The sequence below is a fragment of the Propithecus coquereli genome, unplaced genomic scaffold, assembly GCF_000956105.1.
Source record: "Propithecus coquereli isolate 6110/MARCELLA unplaced genomic scaffold, Pcoq_1.0 Scaffold267, whole genome shotgun sequence".
NCBI classification, from domain to species: Eukaryota; Metazoa; Chordata; class Mammalia; order Primates; family Indriidae; genus Propithecus; species Propithecus coquereli.
The window spans coordinates 3,625,790-3,652,937 of NW_012148252.1; the positions used below are offsets into that span (position 1 = coordinate 3,625,790).

General features: G+C 41.0%; 1 protein-coding gene across 4 annotated transcripts in view; it reads left to right on the plus strand.

Annotated features, from left to right (window-relative positions):
• The first annotated feature begins 12,581 nt into the window (after window positions 1-12,581).
• Window positions 12,582-27,148, plus strand: part of PLGRKT (plasminogen receptor, C-terminal lysine transmembrane protein) — a 63,497-nt gene continuing 48,930 nt past the window's right edge. The window contains exons 1-3 of one of the 4 annotated variants that reach the window (XM_012647387.1): window positions 12,582-12,657; window positions 15,122-15,250; window positions 17,084-17,170. In XM_012647387.1, coding sequence (XP_012502841.1) covers window positions 17,090-17,170 — 81 coding nt within the window. In that variant the 5' untranslated portion in view covers window positions 12,582-12,657; window positions 15,122-15,250; window positions 17,084-17,089. The other 3 variants (XM_012647385.1, XM_012647386.1, XM_012647388.1) reach the window with 3 other exon arrangements.

Genomic DNA, 27,148 nt, shown 5'->3' on the forward strand with positions numbered 1-27,148 from the left:
ACTCCTGGGCTCAAGTGCTCCTCCTGCCTCAGCCTCCTGCAGCTGGGACTACAGGTGCGTGCTACCACCTCTATTTTTAGTAGAGATGGGTCTTGATCTTGCTCAGGCTGGTCTCGAACTCCTGACCTCAAGTAATCCTCCTGCCTCAGCCTCCTAGAGTGCTAGGATTACAGGTGTGAGCCACCGTTCCCAGCCCAGCACTGAGTATTGTTTAAAAAAAAAATTTTTTTTTTTTTTGCTAATTTGATTATTGAAAAGTACAACTTGAATTTTTCATGGGTTTGTTTATCATTTAGTTCTTTTGTAAATTATCTAATTTTTTGGTCTGTTTATGTTACTGGTTTCTTATTCATCTGTATGAACCCTTCATGTTAAAAAGACATATATAAAAAGGATAAAATAAAATGAGTCATGATCCTCTTGCTAGAGTTAGGTGCATAATTCTTATTTCTCTCTTTTCCATCAACTCTGTACACGGGGAAGAGAGATGGCCTCCAGGCCTGCAAGGACACAAACGTTGTTAAAATGGTACTACAGCAGCTATCTAACTGTTTTTTCCTTGGGCCAGAGTTGATTATACCAGAATTACAAAATACTAATGTGATATTATAAACACAAATATACTTATTGGGCACAAAGAAACTTGAGATACTTTAAACTCCAATCAAAGCACTGTTGAATAAAACAGAGAGACATTAAGTCCACTCCTGGATTACACCAAATTTTGCCAATGTTTATAGTATACACTGGTGGAGTTCTTATCCTTTAATGAATTTAGTTGAAAATTTTAGGGGTAATAAAGGCTTACCAGAAGGTGATAGATTAGATCCAATATTTTCCTAATTTCCCATCCTACCCACTCCTCCAAAACTCTAATCCCTTGGGGTGCCTATCCCCCTATCATTAGTGGGGAAAGAAAAGGAGGAATACAGAGAACATGTCGACTGATGTCTAAAGCCATCAGGGCAGTTGGTCTAAGAGAAGAGCACTGACATCTCCTTCTTCAGGTAAGAAATTATGACTGTGTGTGAATTCCCAGACAAAATGGAGACATTCAAAGACCAATGACATGTGAACTGGGGAAGAAGTGATGGCTCATTCAGGATGGGGAAGTGGGTTTGTCCCTGGGGGAAGCCCAGTATAACACTATGGAACTGATACTACTTCTCTATCTTCCAAGGGTAGGATGGGTAAGAGGTAGAGACTGGGAAAATATTCAAGCTTCCTTTCTCAAAAGTAGAAGCAAGGACTGAGAGAGTTCAGCTATTAAACCTCTGCTAAATGATCAAACTCTATTAAACTCTACTCAACCCTGTACCCAAACTCCTTCCCCTCAGTCACTCTGAGACACCCTTCTACATTTTTCACACAAGGTTTCAATTCCCCACAGTATTTCTGTGTCTTTCTTGAAGATCACACTCTAACTGCTGTCATGTAGCCTCTGTCTATTCTCTTCTATTGAGAAAGGCTAATTTTTTCTTCAGAGTATCATAGTTCTCCTTAAATACCATCAGTGACTGCCATTGTCAGCTGGTACAATGTTTCTGGAAGGCAATTTCAGTTTTCATCAAAAGGCCTTTAAAATATTCAGACACTTTGACTAGTAGCACTTCTAAGAGTTTATCTGAAGGAAATAATCAGCAATGTCCCAGAGATTTCTATGCAATGATGATCAGAAAATGGCTAAGACAGTGAACCACTGTAAATAACCTTTATGTCCAGCAATGGAAGATCAATTTTGTTTGGTTTCCCAACTTGATGGAACGCAGCAATAAAAGAATATTTTTAGAAGGCTATTTAATTCATAGAAAACCATCCACAGTATATTTTTTCAGATTGAAAAAGACAAGGTAGAACAATGGTACTTTTACTCCTTGTGTTATAAGACAAACGCACACTCAGCATTGACATAAGCCGAGCTCAATGTGTCTAAGAAATATTTTGACATTCTTATTCTTAGGTTCCTCCCTTCTTTTCCAGGAATCCCTTAGGTCTTCAGAGCAGATAGAGCAAAGAATTTAGGTTCAGGAATCCTGCATTTTAGGGCAGGAAGGGACCTTAAGAGATGCTGCAGGCGGGATGACTTACGCAGAGTATTACTGCCAGAGAGCTGTTGACTGTGGACTAGGACCCTTGTGTCCCGACCTCCGGCCTAGGAATTTCTCTCTAGACCCAGCTACCCACCTCAGGACCATATTCATGAACACACAGTCACATCGCACCTGCCAAATGCCAAATATATCCGCTGATCTTATCAACCCTAACAGGTAATTGCCTCTACTGCGCCCAAACTATCCCGTTGTCCTTTCCCTCCTCCTCTCTTTATCGCAAAGGAAGAGTCTCGTGCTGAGTGCGCTGGCCAGAGACCGGGCGGCGGGCGCCCCGCGGGCGAAGAACGCTCCCTACCTGCAGGCGGGGAGACTCGCTGCCGGCGACTCGCGGTGCTGCGCCAGGGACTGGAGGGCCGGCGGGTGGCGCGTGGCGCGCTAATCACCTGGCCCGCCCTCCGGGGAGGGGCCCCGCCCACCTCGGACCCGCAGAGCCGCTCCAGGAAATTCAGCCTGGACTTTCTTGCCCTTTGGCTCAAGCTTTCAATTTAGAAAGCTGGCGGATTGCTCGTCCTTGTAATGAATTTATGCCTTTCACTGAATCGAAAGTGAAACCAGTGAGATAGGTTTCCCATAAGTCAGGTTTTCGTCAAGAAGAGCTCCAAGGATAAAAGTAAATCCGCATCTAGTTTAAAACGAGCCAACATCTGAGAGCACGAAGATTTCAGACCTTGATTTTACTTTTAAAACAGACACCTGCCGTCAGGTTTAACCGTTTCTGATAAAAGACTTCAAGATGACTGAACATCTCGACATAACTTGATATAAATTCTACAACATATAGAGGGTAAAACAACAGACCCACATGGCTCTGGTTTTTATTCTAGAAAGTAGGTGCGTGTGCATAATAGGAAATATATTTTTAAATCATGGATTTTGTGACTTCCTCAAAGTTCCTGGACATAATGAAACTTCAGTTGCTTTGTCATTAAAAGAACTTCCCATCCTGAGCTACACCTTTTAAGAATGTTTTGGATTCCTCCTATCCTGCCATCCTTGGGATCTAGGCTGGGGAAGCATCTTCTAAGTGAGGGCTAAGAAAGCCCTTCCGGTAACTTCAGTTCAATGGATGGGTGAAACCAAAATGTATTATGATTCATACAGAGACTGGTGTCATAATTTACGTAAGCTTTTCCCACTGTTGGACTTCTAGGTGCTCCTTTCTTTTTCTTTCTTTTCTTTCTTTCTTTCTTTCTTTCTTTCTTTCTTTCTTTCTTTCTTTCTTTCTTTCTTTCTTTCTTTTCTTTCTTTCCCTCTCTCTTTTTCTTTCTTTCTTTCTTTCTCTTTCCCTCTCTTTCTTTCTTCTTTCTTTCTTTCTTTCTTTCTTTCTTTCTTTCTTTCTTTCTTTCTTTCTTTCTTTCTCAGTTTATGAGTGCTGTGTATGTGTAGTATGTGTACACATTCATATATAAACAAGTTTCATGAAAAAGTACTTAGACCTTCTACGTGCAATGCCATCTGACTTTTTCCACTTAATGTTTCCTTTTGCTAAAAATGATGGTCAAGATCTAGGATATAGACTTTATCATCTGCTAGTGTGGTCTGAAAAAACTGGCTCTAGAGCCATCTACCACAAACTAGCTGAATTAACTTGGACAAATAGTTTACTGAGTAGCCAGGATTAAGTCATATCTTCTTACATGGCCTCTATGGTCTATGAATAACTTTTAAAACTTGACGGGGGGAGGGGTGTTTTGGGTTTTGTGTTTGTTTGTTTGTTTTATGAAGCAATGTTTGGGGTCTACCTAAATGATCGAGGGGGAAAGCAGGAGGTGAATGGAATTTGCCTTTCTCTGAAACTGTTGGTGGAAATTGGAGGTATTTACTCAGTTTGCTGCTCAGTCTTTCCATATTAGTAATCTGAGGATTTGTGGTTGTTTTCATCTCTTCTGCTTGTTTCCACCTTTCAACCATTCATTTTCCCATACAGTTTGATCAAGCTCCTTAATGAAATTTTTGGTATCCTCCAGAGATAGAAAAACAGGATACGTTTAGAAAAAGAGAAATCTTATTTTATCATCTCAAAAACTATATGTCAATCAAAACAGCTGGGGAAGGGGAATAAGTCCTGAAAACTCGCATGAGTTTTGTGATTTGGGCAAAGTGGATGGAGAATGCTGAGATAGGAGAAGAGCGCTGGACAGCCAGGGCTAAAAAGCTAGACACACTGGTCTTCTCCAATGTCCCCATTTCCCATTCATATCCCACCTCTTCATTTTTACAGGTGAAAACTCATCATTGCCAATGTTCTGTTTCTCAGACTGTCTCTGAGGGTCACTTGCATCACACTTGACTTGCGAGCAGGTGTTTAAAATACAGATTCCAGGGCTCTTCCGCAGACCTGCTGAATCCAAACCTCTGGGAGATGGTCACGGGGGTCAACGTTTTAACATTGTCAAATTTTAATAAGTCCCGTTCACATTGAAGTTTTAAAAACAGTTTTAAGGTAAAAATTCAGCCAAGAGTTCTTTGCAAGTACAGCTATAACTCCCTTTCCTCCATCTAATTTGGCTCATTTGTCAATACCACGCTTCCCTCTGCCTCTGCCTACCCCACTTGCCACTTTTGCTTCTAAAACAGGAGAGGTGATCCTCATTTGTACTGATTTCAGGATGATAGATTTCTAGGTCTTCCACCCGGGGCCTGCAGTAATATGAGCAATTTCCTGGTGAAGAAGCAATTCCTGGTAAAGTTGAATATTTAACAATGCATTTCATAGGGTCATCACAAAAGACTGAGAAATTGTTTTTTCTTTTCCCCACCCTTTCCTGAAAGGACAGCAAGACCTATCTCTTTTGAGAGAGATACAGTCCAAAAAGAAACGCATAAATAAAAATTTCAGGCACTGAAAAGTCCTATAAAAGAAAAAAGAAAACCAGGCAGGGCAGTGTGGTAGAGTGCTTATGTATGGGGTTCCTTTAGTTATGGTGCTCAGGGAATGCATACAAGGTGCTATTGGAGAAATGAATTATGAAGATAACCGTGGAAAGATCTGCAGGAAGAGCATATTTGGCAGAAGGAATAAAACGTGCAAAGACTATAAGGGGGAAACAAGCTTGGCAAGTTCCAAAAATGGAAAGATCATTGTGACTGGAGTATAGAGTACAAAGAGGGCTGATGGATCAGATCGTACCATGAAGGGCCTTGAGGACTAAAGGAAGAGGTTGGATTCTAATTGCAGTGAAAAGCTATTGGGTGATTTAAAGTGGGGGAGTTACCTGATGGAAGTTTTATTAATAAAAGTACACGGTAGCTGTGGTCTGAGGAATGGCATGTAGAGGGGCCTTATATTCATGGAAGCTGGGAAACCATTAGGGGCTGTTGCTGTAGACCACATTCAAAATATAATTTAAAAGTAAAATCAATAGAAATTGTAGATGGATATTAGTAGGAATGGAAACAAGGGAATCAAGGAAGATGTATATGTGTATGTATATACACACACATATACATATACACATACATATATATGTATATTTTAATATGCTATTCCAGAATAGGATACTATAGATGAGTTTGGGCTTTTACAATATAATATCAATTCTCTAAGGAATTCTCTAAAAAGTCTAAAAATAAACAAACAAAAAACTCTTGGTAAATTAACAACTGAAAACCAATTTTAACCAATCATGAGACTCATAAAGAAGAAATTACAATCCTTTCTGGAAATGGAGAGGGCGTTGGTGGTGGTATGGTGGGAGTGATCCAAGACCTTGGCCCTGCTCCTAGGACTTGCTGTTAACCAGGCTGTAAAATGACTGGTCCAGAAAATGAAGAAATTCACAGGAAGCACTGTGCCAGGAATAAGAGCAAAGGGCTCTGAGTTATGATTAGAGCTTTCCTTTGACAAAGACTCAAAGGCTTAGAAATGCCATCAACTGAGGCATAGGCGTTAAGGTAAGTGTGTATGAACTCTGTTTGGGGATGCACTGTTTTATTGCCTTCAGAATATGGCAGGGTGGAGAGCAATTGGAAAGTGTAGGTTTAAGTCATGCCTGTGCATGAACAAGCCAAATAGAAATGTGTGAATTACAGGCTAGAGTTACAGTCATTTCACAACCTCAAGTGAAGGTCACCAACCCAGAAATTCTTGCTAATTTTGTGCTAATCAGAATTGACAAAGCAAAGGGAACCATGACAGCATTTTCAGAGTAAGATAGAATAATGACATTCCTGGAAAGTCAGAAACAATGTAAACATAGTTTACCCCATGAAGTCCAACGCTCTCAAGGCAAGGCCCCAGCGGGCTGAGATAAGCAGTTCTTCCAGACCCAGTGAGGGCTAGTTTAGGTTTGGATTAGAAAAGGTAGCCCTATTTTGCTTCTGATGGAAAAAAGTTCTAAAGCAAAATCATCAGGTATCCAGCACACTGTATTTCACAGACTCCAATAGTTATGGCCATAACCCTCATTTGCTTGGCTTTAGTTAAGGGGATAATTAATGCCTACTGTGACCACAAACATTTTAACACAGTTAACTTATCCTTTTTCATGTGTTCTTGGAGAGCAAGAGGAAGATGGATAGTTGGCATGGGGAAGAATAAATTTTTACATTGACAACACTTGTTCCCAGGTTTGCTTGGAAGAACTTTGATGGGCACTACTAGGCCAAGCTAAGCAGCACTTCCAGGGATGCTTACCATAGAAGGAGGAGGAAAAGAAAGAGGACCGAGGTCCAGGTATGGCTTTTTTGGTGTCCCTGGGTGGCACAGAGGGATACTGTATCCCTCTTGTGAAAAACTGCAAAGAAGGGGGACTATATAATATGTATGAGATAGGAAGAACTAAATAAGTTGTTTTTCTGCTCTCACACTTGACACTTGACAGCACAGAACACTTCTGATCACCAAAATGTGCATGGGGTTTTTCCTGCACACCAAGCAATTCCCCAGTGGACACCAACTGAGTGTCCTGTAATTCAATACCATTCTAACACTATCTATGGGAAGTTAAAGTCAGATCCCACAGGTTAAGGGCTCAGTCTCACAACACTCTGGAAATTTTAATCAACTTGCTATTAATTGGAGGTTCCCAGACCCGTTTCTTGGATTTCATTAATTTGCTAGAGTGGCTCACAGAATTCAGGGAAACAGTTTACTTATATTAACCAGTTTATTCTAAATGACATCACAAAGGATACAGATGAACAGCCAGATGAAGAGGTACATAGGACAAGGCATAGGGGAAGGGATGAGGGGCTCCTATGCCCTCTCCGAGTATGCTACCTTCCAAGCACCTCAGTGTGTTCAGCAACCAAGAAGCTCTCCAAACCCCCTAGATCAAGGATTTTTATGGATATTTCTTCATGTACACATTAGCAGTTGTTAACTCAATGTCCAGCCCCTCTCCCCATTTTGGAGGATGGGGTTGCAGCTGAAAATTCTGAGCTTCTAATCATGGCTTGGTCTTTCTGGCCCCTTTTCAAGAGCCTACCAAGAGTCACTTCATTAGAACAAAATCCAGGAAATCCGAAAGGATTAGGAGCGCTGTGTCAGGAACTGGGTTCAAAGATCACATAGGACAAAAGATGTACCTAGCACACATATTGCTCGAAAAACTACAAAGGTTTTAGGAGCTGTGTGCCAGACAAAGGGGACAGAGACAAAATGTATATTTCTTACTATGATGTAATACCACACATAATAAGGTAGATCATTTTACTCATCAGAGTTCAGGGACTCTTCTCCGCTATTTTTACAGTCATTCAGGGTAGGAGACCAGGCTGAATTTCTCAGAGTTGCAGGAGGCAGAGGCTCACAGGCTGAGAACAGGGTCATGTGAATTGTGTGGGTTTCAGGAAAAGGAAGTTAACAGATTATTTAGTTTAGTGGTATGGTGACCTTACAGCTGAGAAAGACAGATATAAGCAGCCACTATGAGTGGAAAAAAATTGTAAAGAGAAAAATATCTAGAGTGGGTTTTAGGAGTTTCCTGTTCAACAGGCTGTGTTCAGAGCCTTTGCAGAGACTCTTTAAGAAAGCTTAATGTGAAGACCCTCATTATTCTTCACTGCTTCAGCAGTCGGTTTGTTTTCTCAGAATGCTATTACATGCTTGGACTGAACCATGTGAAGCCTCACTTTTATTCAGGTTACACTCTGAAGTATAATTGCTCCCTACTCAAAAAAGCTTCCCTTGACATTACTGCCCCCTTACATTTTTGTCATCTTCGATTACTTTGTTGCAATGACAAACCTCAATAAATTATGTCATCACTTTTTTAAACTATTGAATTAACAAAATGCAATAGTTATAATAAAGATTAAAATAGCAGTAATAGTAAAACATATAGCATTTAAAAAATGTTGACACTGTCTTGTTGATTTATATATATTAGCTCATTTAAATCTTACAACAATCCTATAAGGAAGATACTATTATTGCCTCTGTTTTAGATCTGTGAATACTGAGGCACGGAGCTTAAGTAACTTGTCTAAGCTTACACAGCTAGGAGATGGCACAGCTAGGATTCAAACTGAGGGATTCTGCCTCCAGTATCTATGCTCTTAACTACAACACAAGTGTGCAGTGAAATTATTATTCCTATTCCCTGCTGGTGGCATTGTGTATTTGTTCAACCCCCAAAAGTTAGACACAGAGTTACCATATGATCCAGCAATTTCACTTCTACATATATACCTAAGAGAATTGAAAACATATGTTCACATTAAAACTTCTCAGCATTATTTATAATAGTAAAAAAAATGGGAAAAATTCAAATGTCCATCAGTTTTGAATGGATAAACAAAATGTGGTATATCTATGCACTGGAATTTTTTTTTTAATTTCAGAATATTATGGGGGTACACCTTATCTCTAGCTTGGTTTCCACATGAGGTTTTTCTGAGGAAGGGGCCTAGGACAAGAAGTCTGTCATGTAGTTAAATAGGCAAGAAATCCTATTAATCTAGTTTTGTTTGAAAGTTACTTGTCCATATGATTTTTAAAAAGTCAAGTTCAATTTCACAAAATTTTTTTTTTCTGAGATTACTTGTGGGGTAATATTTAAAATGAGAGACGTTTTGTAACCCTGTAAAATATATAGGGAATATAACATTCCAATGTACACAAAGAAGGCAAATTCTTTAATCAAATAAAGAGTATTATAAAATGAAAAAAAAATATTATGGGGGTACAAATGTTTAGGTTACTTATATTGCCTTTGCCATAAAAAGGAATGAAGTACTGAAACATGCTACAACTTGGATGAACCTTGAAAACATTGTACTAAATAAAAGAAGCCAGACACAAAAGGCCACACATTACTGTAGGTTCCATTTATATGAAATGTCCAGAATAGGAAAATCTACAAAAACAGAAAGGGTCTCTAGGGACTGGGGGAGAGGGGAGTATAGCGAGTGACTGCTAATGGGTATGACATTTCTTTGTTGTTGACAAAAATGTTATGGAATTAGACAGTGGTGATAGTTGTACAACTTTTTTGAATATATTAAAAGCCACTCAATTGTATATTTTAAGGTGGGACATGTTGTGGTATGTGAATTGTATTTCAATTTTAAAAATCTCTAGGTGGCGGGAGAACAGGATCTGAGTCCACTGCCGCCATTGTACTACGCTGCCATATGGTGCCACTGTTGAGGAATAGACAAAGTCTAAAGAAGTCTTGTACAAAGCTCCAGGGATGCTCTGTTGCTGAAGATTGTGCCCAGAGCACAGGCATGCCCCAGGATTGGAGTGAAAAGTTAAAATTCAGAAACTGGGGAATACCATCCCAGAATGATTTAATATTAAAGAGCTTCTAGGCTCAGCTGTATGCTTGCAGTCCTTCACGGACTGAAGTTCTTGGCCATACCTTGTTCCCAGATTAATGGGGAAATTCACATCCTTGTGAAAGCATCTCTGTTAAAAGGAAATGTCTCTAGGCACAGCTTGAGCTTCCAAAAACTTTATTTTTTGAAACGTTACTACTTTATGTAAGTATAGGAAAATATTGAGCAATTTTACTGTCCTGGGGTAGGGAGCTTCCAATGAGTTGAGAATTTTACATTAATGTCTTGAAAATATTTATAGCATTTAACCACGTATTTCTAATACAAATATTAAACAGCTATATATATGTCTATATATGAATGTTGTCATCATGATGTTATTGGCAATAGCAAAAAATCAGAAATATCCAACAATGGAAGTTATTGTATACACACTTGTTGAAAATCACTTAGCTGTTAAAAATGGTAAATATGTAACAACATGAAAATCTGTGCGCTATAATGCAAAATGACAAAAAGCACATATTTGTGTATTTGTGTAAAATTAAGCACACATATTCATAAATTCATACAATTGGAAATAATTCACATACCAATTAAAGTTATATGCCATTTGATATTGAAATAAATTTCCTTTAATCCTCTTACCCCACATTCCATATAATGTGTCTAATGTCTATATCAAGATTTTTCTCAATTTCCTGGGCATATATTCTTATGGTCACATTTTTCACTTATATTTTAAAATTATGAGCAATATCATATATACAAGGACACTTATAATGTATGTGTACTGTTTAAGGTGCATCCATCAGGAATCAAAATTTTACTCAGTTGGTTTGACTAAAGGTATACTGTTGAAGACACTATTTAAAGGGGTGTGGACTAGGTTAAGAAAACCATCCAGCTGAAGCACCCAGAATCCCGCAACAGGAGGAAGTCTGTGCCATCTCTAGGCTATAAAGCAAGGGAGGAAAGTGTTTTGGAGCTCAGGGAGCTGGAGCTATGGAGAAAGGACCACTTGTCAAGAGGTGAAATTGTGGTGAAACACAGCCATCACCAGATCTTCAGCCAAAAACAGAGAGAGAATGGAGAATACATATCCTGATGCCTTTTTCCTCTTGCTTTCCATATGCCTGAATGTCTTCCACCGTCCAAATGCAAATGGAAACCAACTGAGGAGAGCCCAGGTGATGCTTTCCAATGAGATCAGCTTCTGGTGTAGGGAACAGGGCAAGAAAGGGAGGAGAATGGATATGAGGGAAGGCAAACACAAAACCCAAAAGCCTACTTGTTTTGCCACCCAGCATTTACTCTTGCCCTTTGCTCAGATGCAGAGAAGCTCATCCCCTACACATGGGAATCGTAGAGTCTGACAAAATATTCTCCTTTATTTTTTTTAAAAAAGATATTTTGAGGAGACAGAGTCTTGCTCTGTTGCCAGGCTGGTTTCAAATTGCTGGCCTCAAGTGATCCTCCTGCCTCGGCCTCCCAAAGTGCTGGGATTTCAAGTGTGAGCCACCATGCCCAGCAAAGATGTTCTCCTTGACCAAAGTTTAGTCCAGCTCCTCTAAGCCCTCTCCTTGACTAGGGCTTGACCTTGGGCATCGATGTCCATCTTTGCAGAATTAGTTTTAGGAAGAATCCTGCTAAGTCAGTTTAGAGAAAATCCCCCCACTCTGGCTTTTTGATCCCTCAATATATGATCAAATTCCTCATCCCCCACCATCCTCCAGGTGAGTCTGATCATTCTTGCCTACCTTCAACAAGAATCCTATTAGGTCAGTTTAGCAAGAATTCCCCCTACCCTTGATATCTCCTCTTAGTAATTTTCTACCCACTGACCTTCCCCCACTGCATTCCAAACCCCTCAACCTGCTCCTGGGCTATAAATCCCCACTTATCCTTGCTGTATTTGGAATTGAGTCCAGTTCTATACTTAAGTCTCTTTTCCCCTATTATTCCCAATAATTCCTGAATAAAATTCAATTTTACTACTTTAACTATTTTCCATCTCTGGTTTTCTTTAACAAGTCCCACCAGCCACCATACTGCCTTGAAGTGATCTCAATTCAGGTATACTCTCACCTAGAAACTAACTACTACTATGTATTTCCGCCAGTACTCTTCATGCAAGGTAACAGGGAAAGAGGGGAAGGGAAAAAAATAATAAGTTAACATTTTAAGTGCAGAACTACTGTAGCTCCTGCCGCTATAGCTTGTTGCAAGACTAAAATTGATAATCATAGCTTCTGGCTCATTCACTTATGTTTCCCCTGCCCACACCAGGTAGATCAGGATTTTTTACCTGGTATGGTGCTACAACATTTTAATTTCTGCATGATCTGAAATTTAAGTAGTCCTGACTTTATTGGGTTCCTACAGTTATCTAATGATCATTACTATTGCACATGGTAGTAGTAAGAATTGCCCAGTGAATCTCCGGGTTTCATAGTTCTCCTTGCCCTCATTGTGTAGCTGTAACCCAATAGCCTCTTGGTAATTGGAGTCAATCATCCCAATTCCATAACTACGAGAAACCAAAATGACCAGGGGGCACTTCAGCTTCCAGTTCAATAGAACCATGGCTAGGTCCTCTAGTGGAAAAATTTCTTCCTTTTGATCTAGGACTTCCAAATACAATAAACCCAAGGTTGTAAAAACGATGTACTGGATATTTTCTGGTTTTCCTTCCAGACATTGTGCTTAGGAGGCTGACCTCTACAGACTGCACCCACCCAGCTCCCTTGTCTTCTGGCTTCATGGTGGATCCAGCCAATGGAAGACTCCAGCCGGATATTAGAGCTCAGAGGGCAGAGAGGTGGGTCTTTCTTGTCCACCCTGTCCCTGCTTTGGGCTGAGGTCTGAGCATTGGCTACAATTATAGGGTCTCACCCTGCTCAGCTGAAGGTTGGCATTGATTTCTTTCCTCTACTGAACAACATAGCTCCTTTTGGGTACCCTCTCCTACAGCCACAGCTACAGCTCCTGCTGGTTTTAGTAATTGCTCCCTTCCCTCTGTCCCTTCAGGCCTAGAGTTAGTAACAGCTCCCTACTGTTGCTGATTTATTACTATTGTTTATTGAAGGCTAACTGTGTGCCAGACACTGTGCTGAGTACTGCAATAATCTCATTTAGTCCTCACAACTCATCAATAAGTTAGATGGCTTTAGTCTTATCATAAAGGTGATAAAGTCATAGAGTGACAGTAATAGAGCTGGAAATTGAATGTAGGTGTGTTTCTATTAGAGTCTGTGCACTCAAACGCTATTCCCACTTCTTGTTTCAGTTGTTAACCACCCTTAAAGAGCGCCAAAGCTCCACATGGCTTTGCTCCCAGTAACCCACACACTTCCACAACTGGAGAAGAGGGTGCTGTTGCAATTTCCCATGCAGCCATTCGACCAATCTGGAATGTGGGACACAAGTTCCAGAATACTGAGGGCTGCTGTTGATAGCGTCAAGAAAAGCCCAGGAGGTCAATGTGCTGTTCACTCACATGCTGAGCCTGGAGGAGGTTAGATACCTTCTCTACTGATGTGGTAGTTAGCCAGGGCTAAAGCACGTTCCTCATGGACCTTCTTCAAGGCCAGAGACTGGTAAAATTTATGCTGTCCTCCCAAGCCATTTGGTAGTAAAGGACAGAGTGCCAACAATTCAAGTGTTCTCTCAATAAGGCTGGGAGAGAGACTTGGCTTACTCAAGATAGAAATTGCTGGTGGGGGTGAGAAGAAATGGACATCTCTCTGAGCAACAGGAAGGAAATATGGCTCTGTCCAAAAGGGAAGAATTAGTAATTTCGGTCAAGTCTGTTCTTTTTCGTTTCCTAGCTTACCTTTTGCCACTTTAATGGTGTCAATTTACAGATAAGGATACTGAGGCCTCTCATTGAGATTTCCACTCTGCTTCCCTAGCTCCTCCTTCGAAATCTGACAGCTGAGTAGCAGAGGTTTTGAATTTGCCGCTTTTGACCGGCCCCTCCCACCTCCGGTCCCCGAGTGCATGGCCCGGAAGGACACACCCGGCTTCTGTCGGCAGTGCGGGCCCTTTAAAAGCCGCGCTGATTGGCTGAGGCTCGGGATCTACTGTCATGGCCAGCCAATCCCGAGGCTCCAAGGGGCAAGGCCCGGTCCCTGCCGCGGTCCAGAGGAACCCAGGCCCGGAGGCCGCTGCGGCGAACCACTGGTCCCCTCGCCTTCGCCGCGCCCACTGTCCAGTGAGTGAGCGCCGGCCTCAGGCGGGTGGGTGGGTAGGGAGGGTCCGCGCGGCTGCGTCAGTCGGCTCAAGCTCCCGGGCCCGGGCGTGCCAGGCTGCGCTGGACGGCCTGTCCACGTGAGCGCCCGCCCCTGGGTGTCCTACTGCCCCGTAGGTCTGATAGGCATTGCCAACCTCCTTTTTTTAGAGTCCGTTCTCGTCACATGGGCTTATGACCTCTCCGTATCCTTATAATAGAGTTGGGGAAAATATCACCAGAAATGCGCATACCATTGCGGGGAATACCTAAATTACAGTAATTGGGCGCCAGGGAGCGAGGCCACGTGGAGTTAATTACAAAAAATCATCAGGAAGCTTGGGCTGTGCCCTGATATTTGCAGGGGGAAGTGACCTAGTGTGAATGGAACCCAAATATTTGTTGCAAATGATTGTGATTATACGACGAGTCATAAGTTTAAGTAATGTGTCATTTGATCAGGAAATAAGTGAGCACAGAAATGCAGATGACAGATTCATGGAATTACCCTTTTTTTATTTTTTTTTTTGTAAAATAAAATCAAATCCATGTTCTCACAGGTGACCAGAGAAAGTCTGCCTGGACCTTGCAGCCTCAACTCTCCTCGCCAGAAATACACTTTCCCATAGTTATCAGTAGCACACAGCTCAGGCAGGGCTGTAGCATTAAAGACCCCTTACAAAGTCTCAGGAATAATTAAAGGAAAAATGAAGGCAAATGGGATTCAAATCAGCATTCTCAGCCCTTTGAGAAACACTGGTGTCTTAAGTTGTATTAAGTAGCAAGAAATTTGTTACCCAAGATAAAGCATTAGAATTTTTCAAAGACTTATGCAAATGAGTGAAGTCAAAGTTTTCCTTGTTGCAAGGTCATCTGGCTTATTTTCTGGTATATATTTTGTGAGTGGGAGAGAAAAAGCCGAGAGTATTGTAGACACCCTAAGAAATACTCCCAGACTTTGGAAAATGGCTTTGTAAGGGATGGGGAAAGAGAGGAGGTTGAAAGTACTGAACTCCAGGGTGAACTTGACAGGGTGTGGTATGCTTGTTTTCAGGGGTGTGGTTTCCCAGAGGGAAGCTCTATTTCCTGCTTGGTTTCTACCTTTGACCTATCCTTCTAGGAGTGTCCTGTAACACATTGAAACTACAAGTCCAGACTCCAAGAGAGCAAGGCTCGGAAAGAGGTAAGTCTAAATCCTAACTTCCCAGATAGTTTTTCCTCTCCAGATTATTAACATGAGATTGTACCTTTCTTTAGGGGATATCCACCCCCTTACAAACAGGAGCACTCTAAAGGACGGAGCTCTGTGACACACGGAGTAGGTGCATGGAGAAATGGTACTAGAGGATAGTTGTTTTCTTTATAAATGTTTGCAGCAGATGTAAAAATTCAATCATCCCCTCCTATGTGCAGAAGAAAAATAAGGAATGGCAAATTGCCTGAGCCACAGTTTTTCTTGTATCACTCATGCTTTGTACAAACATTTATGGGAAGTAGACACCATGGAGACTGTCAAGATGGATAATATATTGTTCTGCTTTCCGGCAAGTTCTGGTCTGCTATTAGAGACAATTCACATGAAGGCTGTCCAAGTTTGGAGAAAGGAAAGAACCGCTAGATCCTCCCACTCTCAGCAGGTGCCCTCTAACTCCCATCACAGGGTGCTGGAGTTGGATAGTGGCAGAGGGGAAGGGAAACCTCATGACCTCCCAGGCCTGTTTAGGGCTGTACCTCTTCTCCCCAGTAAGTGGTTTGGCTTCCTATGCCCAGCTTGGAAGCTGACTCTGGCTCAGAGCACCTATAACTCCAGGGTATATCCTTGGCCAGAGTTTAAGGAAATCGTTGAAGTCTGGCTTGTAGCTCCCACTCACCTGGAATCCCATTAGCGGGGCTAACCCATCCCACTTGACCTGAAATACTCCCCCTACCCCCACTACCTTCTCCTCAGTTATCCAGAACCCAGGATTTCCTGATGAGGACATGGAAAATAGGAGCTCTGGTTGGGCTTACACAGAATACTTGTGAATCCTGGCTGTAAAGCATTAAGACTGGCCTCTCTGACCTGAGGTTCCACAATCATACTCAACAGCCTATTTAAGAGAAAAGGTATTGGCAACATTGTTGAGGAGGGTAGAGAAGTTATAACTTTCCCCTGAGTTTTGCAGTCTTCTCAAAGTGCAATCAACAACTAAATGAAGGTCTTCTGTACCTACCCAATTGGATTAAGGACAAAAACTGGAGTTCAGGCCCACCCAGAGTTGACAGGCTACTTTAAAACTTTTTATGTAAGATAAACAAGATAGACAATCTTGTGTATTCATTTAAAAAGTGCATTTCCCAGGACATGTGAATATCCCTATGTTTTTCCCCTTTTGGGAACTTCAGTACACACTAGCTTGGAGAGAAAAAAGGTGAAGCTGAAGGAGGATGGCTGAGGGATGGCAGCAGTGAGTGGATAGAAATAAGGGACATATAAAGGGGGCAGGGATCGTGATGAGATTGCAGGAAGAATATCAATATGCGGACCTGGAGACACCTAAATCTGCTTACAACACAAATGCAAGGAGCACAGAGAAATCTGTTCTCAAGATGCACAAGGCATCTTCTGAATCACCCCTCCTCGCATACAAAAGTTCTGTTGTCCACTCATACAGAAAGTAAGAGGATAGAGTAAAAGAGAGTTGTTGAGTTTTTTTTTCCCAAGTATTTAGTTCTTTAAAATTTATGGTGGGATGAAAAATCAGGAAACATAGAGCCATATACTTATAGAGCAGGAAAAGATTTTGGAAATCATTTAGTTCAATCAGCTGGTCTTAGATGAGTAAATGATGGTTAGGCTGGTTAAATATGGGCAAGGTCAAGCAGGTGGTTAGGAGCCAGAACTAGAATCTACACTATGTTCCTAGGTCAGAAATGTTATCTTTTTTTTACTTTGTCATAAGCTCACGGTAGCCCAAAGCAGAGCATATAAAGATGCATGTAGTATATTAAGTCTCCTTGCTTTTTTACACTTTAGGTCAAGATGGGGTTTATATTGTCAAAGTCTATGAAGGAAAACATGAAAAATCAACAAGAGTTTGCGCTTATGAATGCTCGCCTTCAGGTATGTTTTAAAATAAGCTATTATATTGTTAACAATAGTTAAAATTTCTACCACATGTGTTCTAGCAGTGTGTTTTCTTTTACTCCAAAAGATAAAATGCTCTGGGGGTGGGGGGGGGTTCCATCTTTAAAACAGATGAAATGGATTACTAATTATCTGGTGAATAAGCTTGTTTAAATCTTCAATCCAGATAGTCGTGTAAAAATTTCCATAGTGCAGGCAGAGATAACTGCTTGGAGTGTATGGTAGACTGAATAGTGGTCCCTAAAGACATCCACATCCTAATCCCCAGGACCTGTGGATATGTTACTTTATATGGCAAAAGGAACTTTTCAATGAGATTATTTAGGAAATTTGAAATGATGAGACTCTTCTGGATTATCCGGATGGGTCCATTGCAATCACAAGTGTTCTTATAAGGGAAAGAGGGAAGCAGGAAAGTGAAAGTGAGAGTGAAAGAGAGAGAGATTTGAAGGTGCTACACTGCTGGTTTTGAAGATGGAGTATGAGTCATGAGTCAGGGAATTCAGGAAGCCTCTAGAAGCTGGAAAAGGCAAGGAAAGAGATTGTTCCCTAGAGCTTCCAGAGAGATGCCGTCCTGCCAGTCCATTTGAAACTTGTGACCTCAGAACTGTAAGATAATAGATTTGTGTTGTTTTAAGCCAGTCAGTTCACGACAATATGTTACGGCACCAAGAGGAAAGTAATACAGAGTGTGAAAACTTGACACTGGATTTATACAATGAGTGGATAGAAAGGATCAAGGCACCATAGAAGATTGTCTAATTGTCTACTGTAGGTTGTCAAAAAACATTTTTAAATGTCTTAAGTCAAAATGAAGTGTTAAAAGTTTGACCTGAATTTTTTTTTTTTAGACAGAGTCTCACTCTTTTGCCCGGGCTAGAGTGAGCGCCTTGGCGTCAGCCTAGCTCACAGCAACCTCAAACTCCTGGGCTCAAGCAATCCTCCTGCCTCAGCCTCCCGAGTAGCTGGGACTACAGGCATGCGCCACCATGCCCGGCTAATTTTTTCTATATATATATATTTTTAGTTGTCCAGATCATTTCTTTCTATGTTTTAGTAGAGACAGGGTCTCGCTCTTGCTCAGGCTGGTCTAGAACTCCTAACCTTGAGCGATCCACCCGCCTCGGCCTCCCAGAATGCTAGGATTACAGGCGTGAGCCACCGCGCCCTGCCCTGAATTATTTTTTTAAGATTTCAGACAAAGGTCTCTAGACCTCTGTGGTCCACTATAGCCCTGGGAGTAGAAGTTCCCACCGTAAGGCAGTATAGACAGTGGTTAAAAGTGGATACTGAAGCCAGATGGCCTGAGTTTGAGTCCCAGTTCCAGCCCCAACTAACTGTATGACTTGTGCCTCAGTATCCTGATCTGTACATTAAGGGTAATAATATCCCCCTCAGAGGGATGTTTTAAGGAGTAAAGAAGATATGTAGTATATAGAAGAATACCTCAAGTCTTTAGAAAAATGCCTCTCACTCTATAAGTATTTGTTGTTGCTGCTGTTATTATTGCTATTAATAACAATTATAGACTGACAAGAGTGTCTTGTGCAAAATAAATATTTCTTTTGGGGGAATAAAACAGTTGAAAGAATGGGCAATTGAATTACTGTAACACAGCAAAGTGACTTAGAGGAGACTAAATATTAGGTATATGGATAAGCCAGGTATGTCAGATGTGTCCTCGTCAAAGACCTTTGGAAACTATAGGGCTTTTACTCTTATGCCAGTCCTCATGAAGTCAGGGTCTATGAAAGGTCAGGCATTTTACCCTACTTGCAAGATAGCGAATTAGCCTATTACAAAATACTGGAGATGCCTATGTCAGAGGTACAGGAATTTATTACTCACAGCACAGCAAGCAGCATGAGCATGATGCTGGTGTCAATTCCCCACGTCCCCCAAGACACATGAAGATGACAGAGATGGGCATGGGCTGAAATGGGTGCTGTGCACTCCATGGGTTATGTCACATTTGAGGAATATTGAGCTTAGGAAATCTATTGCTTTTACAGTGACCCATGAGCAAGGGGTGGGCAGCAGCAGGAGGAGAGAGGAAGGAGCTACTTGGCCTCATTTCTCAAAATTGTTCACTGAAACACACCCCAAGAAATGACCCGAGTAAAGAGCAGTCAGGGCCTTGCATTCTTGACCTACCCATCAAGAATGTGAGAATATTCAGAGTCCATTGTGGATTGCTTCTCCCAAGAACCTGTCCCTCAGCCTGACTGACCAGAGCTCTGAGACAGCTTTGAGTGCTGCCCACTGACCCAAGCGACCAGGCTTTATATAGCCGGTGCTGAGGTCAAACAGCAGCAGTAGCACTATCAGCTCCCTCAGTTTTCAGCTTAGCTGGACCAAAGGTAAACCAGATCCAGGCATTTAGGAGAATCCGTGTGCATCTAGGGCCCCTTGAGTCAGTAAGCTTTGTTTTGGGTGGCAAGAGTGAGAGATAAAGTTTTCCCCAAAGGGGTAGCTACTATTCCTTTATGCAAAACTGAGACAAAACTAGAGCCAGGTCAGCCATACCCTCAAACAATTTATTTTCATTTAACCAGCAAACGTGCCCTTTACTTGTAGTTTCCATGTCCTAGTTGGCCCACCCCAAAATGGGGATGTCAGGCCTGAGAGTCACAAGGCCTCCAAGAGTCAGGTTTCCATTTTTAACAGAGCTCAGCAGCAGGCCAATAACTGGCTACCTTTTTGAAAAGGGTGTGTTATGGGTTGAATTGTGTCCTCCCAAAATTCATATGTTGAAGTCCTAACCCCCAGGAGCTCGGAATGTGACCTCATTTGGAGACAGAGTCTTTCCAGAAGTAACCAAGTTAAAATGAGGTCATGAGAGTGGGTCCTAATTCAATGACTGGTGGCCTTATAAGAAGAGGAGATTTGGACACAGGCATGCATAGCAGGAGAATGCAACGTGGTTATGAAGACGGCTATCCACAAGCTAAGGAAAAGGCCTACAACAGATGCTTCCCTCACTGCTTTAGCAAGGAGCCAGCCCTGCAGCCACTCTGATTTCGGATTTCTAGCCTCCAGAACTGAGACAATAAATGTCTGTTGCTTAAGCTATCCAGTTCTTGGTCCTTTGTTATGGCAGCCCTAGCAAACTAAAATAGGGCGTATGTGGTACCTGTTTCTGACAGGTGGCACTGCTTTACTGGGCAGGGCTTCTCTGGAGGTTGATTGATTTTCCCCTTTTCTCTCTAGGACTCTGTAATGTTTCTATTAGATGACCTAGAAGGGATCTGGAAATCCCTGAAGGGGAGGGTCACTGAGTTTTACAATACAAGCATTTCATCATACATTTATATGGGGGGACAGTGGGAGTGTGGACACACATCACAGCATCTTGAATTGGCTCAAGGTCCCTTTAATTTCCCGTCTTCACTGTGAACTTTGCTCAAACTCTATCAGTTGAATTCAGGTGCTCCCCACCCCCATCAGAACACAAACCAAAGAGTTTAACATGGGTACTTCAGAGGTTGTAATAATTTCAGATTATGCCGTCTTCCAGCTGGGGGAGATCAATTAGGAGTACAAAAGGGCAGGGAGGGCTTTTTATCCTTTGGGTGCTGCTTCCTCCCCTGTGTACGCCAGCCTCTGGAGAGCACTGCCATTTGGGGGCATTGTTCTTTTAGCCTGCACTGGTGCCACAGTGCTGCCCTGCAGTCCTTCGCACTTTGGGCCACCCCAGTGCTTAGTACACTTTCCTTCCACGGGAGCAAGCAGACTTTGATTTCTACATCCAACAGGACCATAAATGTTGGAGTCCTTCCCTTCCCTGAAGTTCCCCAGCATACCCAGCTTTCTTCCCTAAAGCAGCTGAAGTTGAGGGAGAGGTAGAAGAAGGGATGGGGTGTGGAGGGAGAGAGCAGCTCAGTGCCTGTAAGCAAGGCTTTGTATTTACCTTCCCCTGCCACTGAGCTCAACAAACAGATTTCTAATGCTTTTAGTCTACCCTAAGTTCTCTATCCTCAATGCTGATTCCATGAGTTTCAGCTTTGGGAACCCCTTGATTCAGCAGCCATAGCCACATTGCCTTGTATTTTGGCTGGAGTGTGAGGCTTCCTGCCCCACCATTATGATAACATCCTTCCCTTCTCCCCGCCTAGAGGGGAGCATGCCATAGCCAAAGCACCGTTTGGACAGCTTGTTTCAACTCTTGTCTTTTGTTGCTCAACCTCATTTAATACACAGGACAGTGAGGATTCCTTATTCTGCTCTCCCATCATCACTGCCACCTAGGTGAGAGCATTTACTACCAGATCTCAGGGAGTCTTTTCATATCCTCTAACCCAACCAACGAGGGCCCTTGTCCTTTCTCCCCTAGAAAATCGTATCTCTCTATCAGCATCTCATCCTTGTCACTGAAACTGTAAGGCCTTGTGAAGCATCTGGGATTTTATCCTACTTGTAAACTATAGTAGTCCCCCTTATCTGTTGGGGATACAGTTCAAGACCCCTAGCGGATGCCTGAAATCACGGGTAGTACTGAACCATAGATATACTGTTTTTCCCCTTACATGCATACCTATGATATTTAACTTTAATTAAAGTTTAATTTATAAATTAACTGTAGTAAGAGATTAACTAATAATAGAATAATTATAACAATATAGTGTAACAAAAGTTATGCCAATGTGTTCTCTCTTTTATTCTCTCTCAAAATGTCTTGTTGTACCATAGATCTTAGCAACCTCTGCATATGCTTTTTTTCTCTTTCCTTAATAAGTCAAGAACTTTAAACTTTTCACTTAAAGGAAGTACGTTATGCCTTCTCTTTGGCGAGTCTGAATTGTTGGCATCACTTACCATTGCACTTTGGGCCTATTATTAAGTAAACTAAGGGTGACTTGAACACAAGCACTGTGATCCTGTGACAGCTGATCTGATAACTGAGATGGCTACTAAGTGACTAATGGACAGGGAGCATTGATAGCATGAATATGCTGGACAAAGGGCTGTTTCACATCCCGGCTGTGATGGCACAAGATTTCATCACGCTACTCAGAATAGCATGCGATTTAAAACTTATGAATTGTTTTTTTTTTATGGAATTTTCCGTTTAATATTTTCAGACCAAGGTTGACCATGAGTAACTAAAACCGCAGAAAGCAAAACCACAGATAAGGGGGGAGACTACTGTAACAAATTAGCCTGTTACTATTCCATGGATGTTGGCAGAAGACTTCATTACTTATTGCACAGCAAGCAGCATGTACACACTGTTGGCACCAGTTTTTCATGCACTCCAAGTCCCATGAATGGGATGTAGGTGAGCCTAGTTGGATGTTGAGATGGAGGCATTGGGTTTGTGATACAGCTGAGGAACATTGAGCTTATGGAATCTATCACTTTTATCGTGAGTGGTGAGCAAGCCTACACTTTGGGAGAAGATGGTACCTCATCCCTCAAGGGTGCTTGCTACAAACACAACTCTGGGAAATGGTCTAGGCAAAGAGCAGACAAGGCCTGCATCCTTGTCCTACCCAGCAAGAATGTGCAGGAAGACTTAGAGCCCACGGTGGATTGATTCTCCCAATACATGTGTTGCTTAAAATGACTAATTTTTCCTTGTCGATTAAGATATACTTTATTATTTATCTTTTAATTTCAAGTATGACTAGGAGAATACAGATCAGCACCATTGAACCAGCCTTCTAACCCTAGAGCAACTTGAGTTCTGATCCTAATGGAGCGTCTTAGGGAGAAACATTCTCATCTATAGCAGTTTTGGAAGATTGGGTTGGTCCTGGAATGTTTCCTATTTAAAGGAATTAAACTTTCAGCATCATTCTTAGGGTTTAGAGCTGTTCCTTTTTTAGGGTATGAAATATTTGACACGTACAGAATATATTTATAACAAATATAAGTTATGAAGTGTAATAAAGTGAACACCAGGAACCCACCACTAAACTTAAGAATTATGTTGTCACAAGCTACCTGTGGGTTTCTCCCTACATCTTAAGTGAACCCAAACAGTTAAGGCTGGGCTGGAATTGACCTCATGTCCCAGAAGTGCCTAGGACTGAGAAGGACCCTGCACATGGAATGGAATGGGCTGCTGACGTGGGAGATGGCATGCCCTTGAAAGGTCTTCAGAGGTGAAGTTTAAAAATATCCAAATTGAAATGCCATGTCTAAATGATACCTTTAGCCTGTGATTTAGTCTTCTGACAATCTTCCTATTCAATAGCACCTCAATGAAAAGGGCAAATAGAAGAAATAAAGCAAAACACTTATTAGAGAAAAGTCTAACAATGGGAATACTTATCCCAGTGGAGTTTTTTCCTACATTTTTTTGATAGTAAAAGATAAATCACAACTCAATAATCCTTTTTTTTATTTTGAGACAGTCTTGCTCTGTTGCATGGGCTAGAGTGCAGTGGCAGCATCATAGCTTACTGCAGCCTTAAACTCCTAGGCTCAAACAATCCTCCCACCTTAGCCTCCCGAGTAGCTAGGACTATAGGTGCATGCCACCACCCCTGGCTAATTTAAAAACATTTTTTTGGAGATGGATCTCACTATGTTGCCCAGCCTGGTCTTAAACTCCTCAAGTGATCCTCCTGCCTTGGCCTCCCAAAGTGCTGGGGTTACAGGTATGAGCCACTGTGCCTGGCAATAATTCCTTATTATTGTTTTTTCTTTTGGGGGAAAAAAAACAAAATTAGTGATTCAACTACATCTCTTATACCAGTGGCCAAGTTCTCAATCCTGGCTGAACATTTGATTCATCCAGGGGCTTTTAGATGTCTGGATCCTGCCCAGACCACTGGGATCCCTTCATGGCTGGGTGTGGACATTGTTGTTATTATTTTAAGTTCTCCAGGGACTACAATGAATATCCTGGGTTAAGAAACTGTCCTTTCCCTCTTTGTCCATGATGCTACATAATCACAATTGGTGATTGGCAATGATTTAATATAATCTATGTTGGAGATGAAAAACTCATCAGTTTTCAATTAATAGTGATTTAATCATGAAATGAAATTAGATCAGTCACTGGAGTCTGGTTAATAAAATTTACAAAGGCCTCAAATCAAAAAGCTTTCTTTTTTTATTAACAACTGTGGTTCAAATTGTGATGGAAGGGATTCACACTACTAGTTATAATGATATTTTTCAGATCATCAGCAAACTTTAATTTCCCACTGCCTTTTCTAGCTTGTATTACTGAGAATGGTGGATGGACGGTTACACTCGGTGTATTAAGTATCACTCGTGTAAAGATGAATACTTTCTTAAAATGCCAGTAGATGGCACACCTAAACTAATTTTATACCAGTTATAAAATGGCTGGAAAACTATTTTGATGTTGTAAAATAGGATAGAAACCGGAAGTGTAAAGCAGAGAGAATGAAAGAACAGATTCCATAGGTCCATGCTATGCTACAGTTCTATGTAGGCAAAGCAGTATAGTCAGTATAAAGATTAATTCAGCAGTGAACAAATGTTTGTTTATTGTTTATTGCACAACAAATTGAAGATTTTTTAAAAAAAATACATGAGAACCAGACTTTGGCCTGTATATCTATTGTTAAGAGTTTTGTGTTAAGAAAATGAGGCATAGCTATAAATCCCCCAAAACACTTATTTAATATGTACAAAATAATGTGCTACATGCTAAGCAGGATTCAGAAATGGATAAGGCATGAGCTCTATGTTAAAAAAAAACTTCCTGTTTAGTTTGGTGGGAAAAGAGTGAGATAAGCTGCAAATAACCAGATGGGTGTGTGTGTGTGTGTGTGTGTGTGTGTGTGTGTATGAGGCAGAATATTGGCCCTTTAAAGATATCCATGCTTTAATCCCTGGAATCTATAATTGTTATTACTTTATATGGCAAAAGGGAGCTTTGCGCATGTGATTAAGGGACGGATCTTGTGATGGGAAAATTATCCTTGATTGTCCATTTGAACTCAATCTAAACACGTGAGTTCTTAAAGTAGAGATATGAAAACAGAAGAGTCAGAGAGATGTGTTATTGCTGGCTTAAAAGATGGAGGAAGGGTCCCATGAACCAAGAAATGCAGGTGGTCTCTAGAATCTGGAAAATGCTAGAAAATAGATTCCCATCTATGCCCTCCAGAAGGGTGTAGACACCTTGACTTTAGTCCACTGAGATTGTGTTGGACTTCTGATGGCCTCATAAGCCACTAAATTTGTGGTGATTTGCCTATGTAGCGGTATGGAAAATGGATACAATGTATATGAGAGATAATACATACACATATATATTAATATTAATCTATGTTGAAAGTTCCCATTTGAATTTCTTAACAACCTGTAGCTGAGGTATATGGGGCCTGGCAGTGTAATTATTCATAGTGTGTTTCAAGAAGAAAGAAGGTGTCTTCAACTGTGTGGAATACTATAATACAAAGAAGTCAAGGACAAGAAAGGATGTGAAAGGCATTTAGAAAACATTAGTGTCTGGAAGAACGGTTCCAGTAGAATATGAGAGGAGAAACCAGTCTGTAAAGTTCTGAGTGTCTGTAGTGAGAAAATGAAGGCAGAATGCATAGACTCCCTTAGTTTTTGGTGAAATCTAACGATGCAGATAAAAGATACAATGTGTTCTGAATGTAGTAATAAAAAGAAATGTATATACTTCCAGACACATACTGGGAGGTTTTCCTTTGACTTTACAACATGCATTTATCCATTTAATACATTTCTATAGAGTACCTATCATTTGCCAGATGAATTAGAAGCTAGAGATAGTTTGGTAAGCATGATTCCTTTTTTTTCAAGGAACTCTTGAGCAAGGTATGGATGCAGCAGTGGCAACCAACAACTTCAATATTATGTTAAGAACTGAGAATCTATAGTGTTTTTTGAACCAATATTGGGCTGGCTTCAAATGTCTTCTAAGTGCTAGAAAACTATGGAGCAACATCTTCAGAGTTTTGAGAGAAAGACCCTAAAACTTCATATTTAGCTAACTTGAGCATACATGCTGATAAAAAGAAAATTTCAAGCATGCAAATGTTCGGAAAATAATTCAGCTAAATATTATTGAACAGATTAACTGAAGATATAATCTTGTCAATTTAGAAAGAAATGCTAAGACCCACCAGTAAGATGTAACTTGCTAAAATACATGTAGAGGAGAGGAAAAGGTTCAACTTTAAGCCAACATTTTGGCAATCTTGTCTCTTCTCTCCCATCTTCCTTTGTTGCCTTTTTTTCCTTTTTACTGGAAGGTACTTTAAGGCAAATTTCAATTTACTTGTAAATATTTCAGTATGAATCTCTAATAGATATAGATGTAACCATATTTAACTAGTTGGCAATAATTTCTTTCTGTCATATAAAACTTCATCTCAATTGCTTCATAAATGTCTTTTTACAGTTGTGTTTGAAACAAGGATCCAAGCAAAGTTTTAACACTATACTTGGCTATTATGACTTCTAGGTCTTTCTTAATTTGCGACGATATCCCTTCCTTTTTACTTGTCATGCTACTTATTTGCTGAAGAAACCAGGTAATCTGTTCTGTAGAATGACCCATAGTTTGGATTTGGCTGATTGCTTCCACATGGTATTTTTGAACATATTCTATCCTTCATTCTTCCTATGAACTGGTAAATCTGGGGGGGTTGATTAGACTCAGGTTCAGTTCTTTTAGCAAGGGATCCTTTATAGGTGGCACTGTATACTTCCTATCACATCACGAGGCACATAAGGTCTGGTCATCTTAGTTTTACTCATGTCAACCTGATTTATCCATTATAAAGTTCCCCATCAACCTGTCATCTACTGGCTTTGCTATCCATTCATGATCATTGCCTAGATCTGTGACTTCATTAGGGCTTGAAAAAATGGTGATTTTACAGGATCCACACCTTTCACCTCTCACAAAAATCAACTCATGCTGGGTAACAGATTTAAACCTAAGGAGTGAAACTATTAGAATTCTAGAGGAAAATGTTGGAAATACTCTTCTAG